The sequence below is a fragment of the Bacillus rossius genome, chromosome 5 (assembly GCF_032445375.1).
Source record: "Bacillus rossius redtenbacheri isolate Brsri chromosome 5, Brsri_v3, whole genome shotgun sequence".
In the NCBI taxonomy this organism is placed as follows: domain Eukaryota; kingdom Metazoa; phylum Arthropoda; class Insecta; order Phasmatodea; family Bacillidae; genus Bacillus; species Bacillus rossius.
The window spans coordinates 59,672,757-59,684,926 of NC_086333.1; the positions used below are offsets into that span (position 1 = coordinate 59,672,757).

At 35.5% G+C, this 12,170-nt stretch overlaps 1 protein-coding gene across 3 annotated transcripts in view; it reads right to left on the minus strand.

Annotated features, from left to right (window-relative positions):
* LOC134531856 (heat shock protein 60A-like) overlaps nucleotides 1-12,170 on the minus strand; it is a 60,794-nt gene that overhangs the window by 7,475 nt on the left and 41,149 nt on the right. For all 3 annotated transcript variants that reach the window (XM_063367850.1, XM_063367847.1, XM_063367849.1), the window contains exons 7-9: nucleotides 11,127-11,334; nucleotides 6,663-6,818; nucleotides 6,097-6,253 (exon numbers count right to left, since the gene is read on the minus strand). In XM_063367850.1, coding sequence (XP_063223920.1) covers nucleotides 6,097-6,253; nucleotides 6,663-6,818; nucleotides 11,127-11,334 — 521 coding nt within the window. The remainder of the gene's footprint in view (nucleotides 1-6,096; nucleotides 6,254-6,662; nucleotides 6,819-11,126; nucleotides 11,335-12,170) is intronic.

Sequence of the window (12,170 nt, forward strand, 5' to 3'; positions counted from 1 at the left end):
AATAGTAGCCAATGTGCCTGACACACTTACTGATTTGGCACACAATGCCTCCTGATATATAATGCAATGCAGAGTGGGCAGGGTAGCTTGTTTTTTGTTTTAAAAGTCCAACAAAGCCACATGATGTTCCAACCATTGCTTTAGCACCGTCTGTGACAACTGAAGATAGTTTCTCATAACATAACCTCCATGTTCTTCAACTGCACTGTTAACTTCCTTAAAAATATCTACACCTTTGGTTGTGTTATGCAAAGAACATACTTTTAATAGTTCTTCAGTAATACTGAAATATTTTTGGATAACTCTCACAAAAATTAACAACAGACTAGAGTTGGTATCATCTGTGCTTTCATCAAGAGCTAAAGAAAAATACGAAGTCAGAAATAGAACCTTTAAGGTTTGTCAGTATTTGATTGCTAATATCTTCAACTCTCCTAGTAACAGTTTGTTTTGACAGAGATACAGAATTAAACTGTTTTGCCACCTTACCTTCATTAAATGATTCTGCCATTCTTACTGCACAGTTTTTGATGAATTCCCCATCACTAAGTGGTTTTTTCGCTTTCGCTAGCTCGTAGCTAACAACGTACAAGGCTAAAAGACACGCTTATAGTTTTCTTGACATATTGGTGAATACAATCTTTTGCTGAGAAATTTGTTTTTTCAGGTGTTCAAAAAGATGTTTTCTTGACTCGCCTTAACAATTTTCATATTTGTTTTGATGATTTGATAAAAAGTGTAGTTTGAGATTGTATTCTTTTAATACAGCTACCACTTGAAGGCAAACTAAACACTGAGGTTTCATGTCATTAAGTATAAACTAATATTTGTGTTCCCACTCTTATTTGAAAACACGATTTTCACGGTCTACTTTCCTAAATTTGGAAAACATTTCAAACTAGTGGTGCACCGATGCGGATACCGATGAATCGTAATCGGCGATTATGGGTACTTACCGATTAATCGTAATCGGCGATTATCTTAACGATTACTTTGCTGATTATCTACGTCCCGGCGTAATTAAGTAGGTTTTTACCGTGTAATATTTTGTTACACATTTTAGGACGAAATATAGTAATATTTGTATATATTACTAAATTCATCTAACTCCGTCATATCAAGATTACAGATATTTCGTTAAGTTTAATAAATCTCATTGCCTCTAACAATAAAAAATACATGTTTCCTACACGTTTATTTACGTTTCGTCTTTTGTTTAGTGGCCTTGTACATTACCTATAGCCAGACGTAAAATAGATGGCACGCAATCAAAATACCACAAGCAGTTGCAGTGGATTCTATGAAAATCGATCTTTTCGAGTCGTAGTAGCGGTTAAAAATCGTGGTCCCGATACCTTCTACAGTTTATCACTGCGTTTTACAAACTCGTTATGGGCGTCTTTGGTAACATTATCCGTTGTTGTGTTATTTGTATGTGACGTGAAAAGTGAAAAAGTATTTATAATTTTATACATTCAGTCAACATTAATAAAACCACATGTGCTAGAATTGGTTTTGAGTAGTGATGGTTCGAATCCCATTTTTCTTGAATCCGAATCTCGAATCCGAATCCCAAACAGTACCTCGAATCCACCCCTCGAATCCGAATCCAGTTCTCAAGGGTTAATTATAAAATAATTTATAAGTTAAGAGAAAAAATTAAACATTATGCAGAACTATCTAACCCTTTAAATTTTTATTTAAAAAAACAAGGATTTTGACACGGTCTGGATCAAGACGATTCCGTTTTTGGTCACAATATGTTTCCTGCAGTGCTGAACAAATGTTCAGAGAACACTGTCAAAGGTGGTGAACACAAATATTTTTTGGACAGTTTATGTAGCCTGGGTGAACATGCAGACTGAGTTTTCCAGTATTCGAGAATGTTTATTTCTGGGTTAACTGTAGGATCACGTAAGAATCTGGTCACTTCATCAATTGCTGTAGAATCTGACTTGGTGGATTTAAGGCATTCAGGCATTATCTGTGAGTACAGTGATTCATGTATCCACGGAAATCGGAAAACGAAATTCAACATCCGACGGAACAATATTTTGTAGTTACCAACTTGACATTTGTTTAAAGTCCCAAATGAAGGTAAACGTTTTCCTGAAATATTTAATGGAAACTGAAAAGCACCATCTTGGCTTCAATGGTTTTAGGCCATAAGAAATATTGTCGTGCGTCTTAAAATTAAGCCTCACTAAAGCATAGTGATTAATATGCCCGAAGTTAAAAGTGAAGGGGTGTTTTCTCTAGTTTACCAATTAATTTTTTTTATATGTATTAATATTAGTTATTTTTTATGTTGCTAAAAATGATTGGCTAACAAATTCATTGGTTGGCCATCATGGAATTCTCAGATAATACATATTTTAACGTTGGTAGTCTACACAAACCAAACTTGGTCCTAAAAAAATTCTTAAATAGAACGTATCGGAATATTTAAAATTGAATTGCGATTAAAATAATAATTGTATAACGTATTAATTTTTGTCATTCATTATTTCATTGTTATTACTACATGTGCGACCGTAACTTGATGAAATTTGGCATTATTGTTGTATTACTAAGTAACAGATTTCTGAGAAAAGTTATTTAAAAAAAAAAAACAAGATTCTTATTTAGTCTAGATCCTAAATGGGCTTTATTTTATTTTTTAGCATATTCTGAGAATACAAATGTGATTTAAGCCTTATTTAATGCCAATGTAGCGACAATGCATCCATGTTCATGAATATAAAGTAAGTTTCCCAAATCAGTACATGCTTCATAATTTTTTTTTATATAATAACGAATTAAAAGTACAATACAGTAGAACCTCGTTAATCCGTGATGCGCTGATTCGGAAATCAGATAATCCGGGACGATTTAAAAGAGAAGAAAAAAAAGATGTAAAAATTGTCAGCGCTTAAAATTAACGTCACGTGGGCCGGCAAACACTACAAGCCAACCTGCCAACGCATGGCAGGCGCCTGGCGAGTGACGTGTCTGGCTGTACTATGAGAAGGGGGGAGGGTGCAAGGTCAGCACGATCTTATCTTTCTCTCTTCGCCTGTTGTAAATGACCGTGAACTAATGGCTAGGCAGTGCTGTATTTTTTTTAAGCCGAGAAACTAATTCGAAGACGGCCGGCCCTTACAGTGAGCGGCCTTAACCCAGCTGCACGCCGGTGTCTGAGAAGCTTGACAAGACCTTCCGGGCTTTTAATCGCTAGTCCGTGAAATTCGGTAATCCGTGATTATCTCGGTCCTGACCATCAAGTATTAACGAGGTTCTACTGTACCTCAATAGGATGTGTTCCAAGGAAAACGTTAACAGGCCAAGAATATTGTAAGCATTTAAGTTTTTAAAGTACTACATTTACATCAATATTTTTCCTCGAATCCCGAATCTTTTCCCTCGAATTTCGAATCTTTCGAATACTAGAGATTCGGTGGGATTCGAGGATTCGACCGGCCCATCCCTAGTTTTGAGTCATTTTTATATAATTATAGTGAGATGGCGAATAGGGAGAAAAAAAAGTGAAGTGTGGAAACATTTTTCTATAAACTCAAGTGAACAAAATATAGCAACATGTTTCCATTGTTAAACGGTAATTTCTCGATGCAACCTTATGTGATAGTCGATAATAATGCTAGTTTTCCGCAACAAAAACTTACCCATTGTAAATTACAAATTTTAGACTGTAGTTCAAGTTGTTTACAATAACAAATATAAATAGAAGTTAATTTAATTTACACTTTGCAATGACTTAATAGTGTATTTTATATATTTTTATACTGTTATTATAACTGTATTCTCAATTTTACCTACTCTTGTAATTAAATTCACATGGGAATAAAAATTTTTTGTGTGCATTATTACACTTAAAAAAATTTTTTCATTATAATCGGTAACTGAATCGGTATCTGCCGATTATTGCTCTCATAATCGGTAATTGGTAAAGTCATATCGGTGCACCACTATTTCAAACTATAACATCAAATAACTTGCGAAACGTAAACAAGTACATAATCTGTGTGCCGCGAGTTACCGTGCTCTTCTGATGCCGTACGAGTCATGGTGCTGCGCTCTGGACATTCGAAATAAATACGCAAGGTCGCTGGCTCAGCCGGTAAACCACTACGCTTCTTTGTCATGCAATATGTCAACCTCTCATATTTACTCGGCAGCTGTGTTCAATAAAAATATTAATTTTGTTGGAGCTATGACATTTGTATAGTTTGTAATGAAATGTAAGCCATTGCAAAGCAGAATGAGCAGCGACGACTCTGTATTTGCCAGTGTTCACCAAGAGAAACAAACATGCTTTGAACTAATTTTTAGCCAATTTCCTCCAATTTTAGACTTGTTAACAAAAATTTTTCAGTCTGTCAAAAAGGGATTGCAATAGAATGGTTGTCGCAATAAATGTGGTCGAAACAATGGGGTTTTTACTGTAACTGGTTGTGAATATGTGATATGTATTTTATTTTTCCAATACTAGTTGTCTGAGACAATTTTATCATCTCTGCCTCCCACTGCCAATCCAGTGCTACAGTATGAATATTTACCATCACATACCATAATTTAGGGTATAGAGTATGATCATTTGTAACATTGACTTTCACATAGTGTACCATGTATGGCACATACCATACCTCTGGTTGAGCATACCATAATTATGAAATATTCATTACTAGGGGTGTGAAATTATGGTTTTATAATTTAGCCACTTTCGTTTCCAAAATCAACAATTTCGGTGTTTTGTGTTTTTATAGGAATTTGCAGCAGAAAATAAGGATAAAAATATACGTATTTTTAAATTTGTAACCATGTACACTGTAATGCTATCGGAAACACTTTAAACTGTTTTAAATGGACTATTAACTTTATGACTAGTCAATAAATTTACATAGTTTCACAACTATTTGCATTTAATCTCTGTTAAAAACAATTTCTCAAGTGGTATATTTGCAGAGATAAAAACGCCTGTGTAGTTTTCATGATGAACTTTTCTGTCTTCTCTCATTTTTTTTGGCAACAGTAGTCACTTCTTCCATCGTGGCTAAACGTTTGCTGCTGACACCAGCTGCACTTCCTAACCAAACTTTAACGTGGTGTTTACTGTTTACATGTTTTACAACAGTGTCGCGCCTTTCGTGGTCAACTCTACAATTCCACCACTTGCAAAATAAAATCTTGTTAGAAGCATATAAACCCTCATATTTAAATTCTTTTGCTCGGGACTTGGCAGTAGGCTTTAATTTCGGCATTGTTTTGAAGCAGCAACGTAACGTGTGTACGTGACAAAGGACTGCCAGTATTTACGCGTAGCCAACGTTTCCAAGCCAAAATTGTAATAAAAATACCAGTATCTATAAGTGCTGGTAAAATAAAATTACAATGAAATTGTGTTACGTTTTGAAGAAACTAAACGTATATTAACTCGCGCGAAATTAGTTGGAAATGGACTTAATATTTAACTTTTTGAAATTAATTTTAAGTCGCGTTCATGGAGTTATGTTTTCTCGTATGTTGGCGATTCTGCTAAAACAAAGCGAACGTTAGAACGGAATAATATTTATGTTGTTACCTCAGTGAACGTGATATTTAACCATTTATCAATTTTAAAAATGCTAACAAATTAGTGCATTCATAAAAATAAAAGAATGTATATATATATATACATATATAGTATTTTACAACGTCAAAACATGTTCACCGATATAGCTGATTTACGATATATATTGTTTTTCAGATTTAGTAGTTTAAAATACGGATTTTCGTTTTATGTCGTTTTTAAGTCCAATTATCGCGTTTTTTCGTGTAAAAATGGTTACATCATTTTTTCACGCCACTATTCATTACCAATCGCTCCAGCTTTAATTTTTTTAATATTCATTAAGGAAATTTTTAATCAAAACATTTACAAAAAAAATTAGTATCAAAAACACTTATGTTTAACTTTCATCAAGTTATTTCCCACTATTTAATCAATATCAACTTTTTTTTGCAACTAATTATACTCTACAATTTTGATCTGCTATTAGACAACAGGAAACTATGTGCTATTTTTTCGGAAGTCTAGCTATGATTAACATTTGCACATACCTGTCTGGTGATCCTCGTTGGCGACCTTTAGGTTGTCGAGGGTGGGGATACAGCGCAACAGGGCACACCCTCCCCCCGGCACTATGCCCTCCTCTACAGCTGCCCTTGTTGCATTCAGGGCGTCGTTCACCCGGTCCTTCTTCTCATTGACCTCTACCTACACATCCAAACACACACAATCAGGACACATTCAGCCACAGAGCTTTCTACCTATACCACCACCACATTTTTCTGAAGTCAGTCATATATCATCGCTTCGTGGGTATGATCAAAGAACTCAACACACCACATGGCGTTTGCACACCACGCAGTGCAGAATTCTCAATTCCTCGGCCTTTAATGTCATCATTCTTCAGAATATTATATAATAACTGACATGAACACATTATTCACCCTGTCTTAATTCACCTCAACCTACAAGCACACGCACAAACCATGCAGCCTCCATCTAGCCATAAACTACACCCATCCTTCTAAATTAAGCCTCTTAAGCCAAGACAATGGCAGGCACTTCCAGGTGTCTGTATAACATGGGCACAAACGTCGGCTCAAAGACCAAGCCTAACCTCGCTCGATCCACCGACTTTGAGGACTGCGACGCCGGAGGCCAGCCTGGCTAACCGCTCCTGCAGTTTCTCCTTCTCATAATCGGAGGTTGTGTTTTCTATTTGGTCGCGGATCTGGTCTGCTCGCCGGTCTATGTCAGTCTTCGAACCTTTACCCTGCATAAAAAGCAAAGCACGAAAAAATTACTAAAATTTACCACCATAACCAATTATTAAATACATCATATTATATAATGCATTTTGCAACTAGGACTGTACCAATGGCAAGGAAATAAGAGCTGCGCGGAATCAAGGATTTTCACCAAAAAAAAAAAAAAACCACACACACTGGCAACTGGAACGTTTGTCTCCTGAAACGTTTAGTGACCTATTACCAATTTTAGTTTCCAGATTTTATCCTGGAAATATACATACTTTTCCATGTTCAAATATATTATAAACACAATTTTTTTTTTTAAGAAAGCCCTGCACTTACAATTAGTTCAATACAAGCAAACAATCAAAGACACATTATTTGCCGCATAAAAAAAATATTCACATGCACAATCGCAAACAAGCACTATATATAGTAGGGGTGAGCCGATGCCGATTATTAAGATCGGCCGATTTTGGTCATTTTTGTCATTTGCATGATCGGCTTCATGCATGCCGATCCTTTTTGTCGATTACCGCTTTCTGAAGACAAAAAAAAATCTCTACGTAACACAAAAGCGCCGACATATTTTTTGCTTCAAAACTGTTGCTTGAAGTTTTAAAGTAACATTTACGTTACGTGTTTTAATCTTTTCTGCAGAAAAAAAAATTAAGTAAAGTTATTCTTAAAAAATAAACATATTCATGAAAAGTACGTTTGTTAAAAAAGAGTAAACAAAAGAACACCAAATTGTTTAATAAGTCATGCATAGGGGCCTGTTCTTTTCGCGATCGCGATTAAACGACAATAAATGCGAAATCACCGTAAAATACAGTTTTTATGCGAAATCGCCATAACACAGCGTTTTTACACGAAATTTAGTATTTAAACGCGAAATCGCAGGGTTTTAAGTAAAATTTAAATACTGGGCAAAATACTTGTCTCGTCACTGATAAACAAACACCGCAACATGGCCGCCACTGAACATTAGTCATAAATGCACTAAAGCAAACAAAAGCTTACACACGCTCACGTTATAATGTTAAACTCAAAAGTATACTGTAAAAATCCGTAAAACTACGGCGCTTATTTTCCTTTCCGGCATAATGTTTGGATAGATAAGACAAACAGGCGAAGTTTTAAAGCCTACGTACACCGCTCGGGGCACTGACGTCAGCTTGGAACAGCGACACCCGATAAATACAAAAGCAAGCAGATGATTGGGCGAACGGTGTTTGGAACAGCCTTACGTGAGTGGACATACCACGCCAGCCGGGGGCGCTGGCATATAGTTGGAACAGCGTCTTAATATCAAGCAGAAAGCATTTTAAATCGCGCCAAAAAGCGGAAAAATGTAAACAAACATTCATTTTCGAATTGTGTGACGATGATGATTAGTTGGTCAACAGTGTGTTATAGATTTTGTTAAAGGGGTTAATAGATTTCCAAATAAGTTTATGGGAACAACTAAAAATCAGTGTCTAAATCAAAAGTTTGTCATATAAATATATGTAACCTATTTGTTTAGGGTATTCAGTAATGAGTAGTTTCAAGTAAAATTATTTAACTTAGGTAATTTGGAGCACATTCATTTACGAATTGTGTGACGATGATGATTAGTTGGTCAACAGTGTGTTATAGATTTTGTTAAAGGGGTTAATCGATTTCCAAATAAGTTTATGGGAACAACTAAAAATCAGTGTCTAAATCAAAAGTTTGTCATATAAATATATGTAACCTATTTGTTTAGGGTATTCAGTAATGAGTAGTTTCAAGTAAAATTATTTAACTTAAGTAATTTGGAGCATATTTTACAACCAACTTAAAAAAGCACTAATCGGTCAAAAAAATCGGCATGATCGGTACCACATTTCTGGCATCGGCATGATCGGCAAATGTGGTGATCGGCTCACCCCTAATATATAGCATTAGAAACATACACCAAAGTTATTTTACTATTCACTCAAAAGGATAGCACAACAAATCTCTTACACAACAAAATATACATATTAGTAGGGACAAGATTATATGGTGAATTGCGATAAAACCAAAATAACACCACAAAGATTGTAAATACAACAAACATCAAAATGCAAACATGAAATGAATGACATTTTGATAAAACTTACCTCAAAACACAAAATGTTTATTATAGTAAATTCTTTGAATTCTTTAGCTTTATAAATCTCATACGAAAACAATGTTTGGTTACAGTTTCATCATAAACATATAAAGGTACACGTTAACTGTAAAGGGTGCCAGTTCATGGGACATTTACAATGATGAGGCAGAGAGAACGATCAACACTGCCACATGGCAATGCAAACACACACATGGCAACATTCTCTAGCTCTCAGGCTGGTTTATTTTAAGATATTCCCCTCCTCTCCTCGCCAATCTAGCGCAGCAGACATGTTGCTTGCCTGTGCCGACAGAGTGGGTGACAGACACAGAATAACTGCGGTACTCAAGGAGCTTCACACTACTGCAGAGATATTTCAATTCAACGAATTCAACTTACTCGCGGAGTTATAATAACCAACATAGGTTAGTTAGTTATGCAAATATCCAGCTGCACAAAGCAATATTATTATTGCACTGTGAAAGTGAAACAATTACTAAAGGGTAGCACTACAATTTTTTAAAACTAAAAATTGGCACAAAATATGCAACCCACGTGCAGGTAAATACTAATACACTGCAACGGGTAAAAAATTAACTAAAATAGAGGCAGTGATCTCTAGAAGACGAAAACAAAATGGCAAGTCCAAGATGACCACCATGACGTCATGCTGGTTGGCATAATGTATATTCCAATATTTATTCCTTGATAGTAACGGTGAGAGGTCAGTGTACTGGTAGCCTCAGAGGAAGGAATCATCACCATATTTTTTTCTTCTCACCAAGTTTAAAACGAGAACCCAAAACTCCATGGCAAATGTTTTTTTATTAAAAATGAAAATAAATATTTTTTTGTAAAAATTTAATTTTTTTCCATATTTATATAAAACTTTAAGATGACGAACATGACATATTTCAAAATGGTGGAATGATCTATAAAACAAAATGGCAGGCGTGATGTCATAATTGACATTGATGGCAGGGTACGGGTTTTTTTGAGGTGAAAAAATGGGTAGAATCTATCAGATTTTAAGCTGAAATTAAAAAAAAAAAAAAAACAACTCGAAACTGAGTCATTTTGGATCATTTTGAGTAGATTTGGGCACATTTTGGTGGCAAGGTCAAATTTCATCTAAGATGGCCAACACATTACAATCCAAGATGACTGCAGGCACCTCAGCTTGGTGGATGTCGTCAGACTGATGGAATAGAGAAATTATTTAGGTTAAGAAATTCTAAAAATTGCCCATACTTATTCAAAAGAAAAATATTATTTGTTTTGTGTAATAAATAATCTAGTTATTCTACATACAGCGAAATTCCGTTACAACGTACTTCAGAATAACGTATCTTTCAGTTCAACGTATAATTTTAAATTCCCGCTCCAAACACCATTGTAAACAATGTAAAAATATTTCACTTTAACATTAAAAATGTATCCTACCTTTCAATACAATGACCATTCTTTTCCAGTTATCAGGAAAATTTTTACATAATAGTTATTGATTTTGCGCAGGGGTTCTCTAACATAAATGTACATTACGATTAATGTTTATCACTTTCAAGAACCGTTAATTATATAACGTAAACAAACATTGTATCAACGATACATAGAATCATAGTACAGTATAACGCGCCATTTGTCCTCCATGGATCACGATCTAAACAATCGATTGCTGTCTCGCCCCTCCCCAAGAAAATTGTTTTCAGCTGTGCCATCTTTTGGTTATTTATAGATAACGTTTTAAAAGTTTCAATTACCGCAGATACAAACGTTGAATAAAAATTATATCTTAAACTATATACAAAATATAAAATCCAATAATGTTAATTTATGCAGGTTAATTTTTGAACTGTTTGGTGACACAACATGGCCGACACGCTTTAATTGTTTTGCTACGAAGGTCAGGATATTGCCTGGCACAGCCATGCTCTCGACGCGCTCTACTAGTGCGGAGCTATGGTTATCTATGGATGAGAGGTTTGTTTACGTTTGACGTGGCACGAGGAAAACAATATTGTTGATTATTTTAATCAGGATGGATGGCCAAAAAGATAAAAATAAACGCAAGCAGTTTACTTTGAAGGAAAAAGTGTAAAGTACTTTATACTAAAAGTAGGGGTTTTGAAAACATACTCATAAGCCTCCTGTAGTTTTCCAGACTGGACAGGACAGGACAGTACAGTACAGTACAGTACGAGACAGTGACCTTGAGCAGCAGCGTGTCGTCCTTGGTGATGACGACCTCGCCGACCTGTCCCAGGTCCGACTGCTGCACGTCCTCCAGCTTGACCAGGTTGGCCTCGTCCCCGAACACGATCGCCCCCGTCGCCACGGCGATGTCCTGCAGCGTCGCCTTGCGGTTGTCCCCGAACCCCGGGGCCTTCACGGCCGCCACCTGCAGCCCTATCTTCAGTCTGCCCGACACAAGAGCACGGGCACCCACACCATCACCCATCAGGTCTTGCCAACAACACATCTGTCCTAGTTCTCAGCAAAATAACCGACACCAAGAAGCATTAATAGAGAGCATTCAAATAATACTGTAATCAAATTTACCTGACTTTACAAGACCAAAATTTCTAATATTTAGACATGGTGATTTATGGCACTTAAAATAATAACATTTAGCATTTTGAATTTGAAATTTAGCATTTTGTAGCATTTTTAAAAACAAGATTTAACCAATTCTCTCAATTTACATTACCAAAGAAAAGTATATTTTTAAAAAGCATTAAATAATACACATATTAATTATTAACAACCACAAAAATAAAGATCTAGCACAACTACAAAGATAGCCTATCTTGGCAGGTTTCCAAACAACTTTTTAGCACTTATGAGTGCAATAAATTGAATACTTAAAATTATAATAAATATTTTTTAGCCGTGTTGATGGCCATAGCTGATGTAGAGTGCACAAACAATGTTATTGAAACTCGTTTTTTCAATTTTTTTTTTTATTTTTTTTAAATTTTCGCCTTCTTTTGGTTTTCGATCATGCCAGAAACCGGTGCTTGCCGTTTTACAGACTTTTTTTCTTCATCCGATTTCTCGGTGAAATTTTTTTTGCAGACTGATGTCCCTCAGATTTAATGTGCTTTTCAAGTACATTTTTTTTTCCCACTCCAGACGGCGATTACATAAATTGTGCATTAAAATATTCGTATCACTTTCGTAGAACTGTTCACTTTTGTATTCATTTATGCTATCGCGAATGGAAATTACGTTTCGTCCCATTTTTACCACGAGA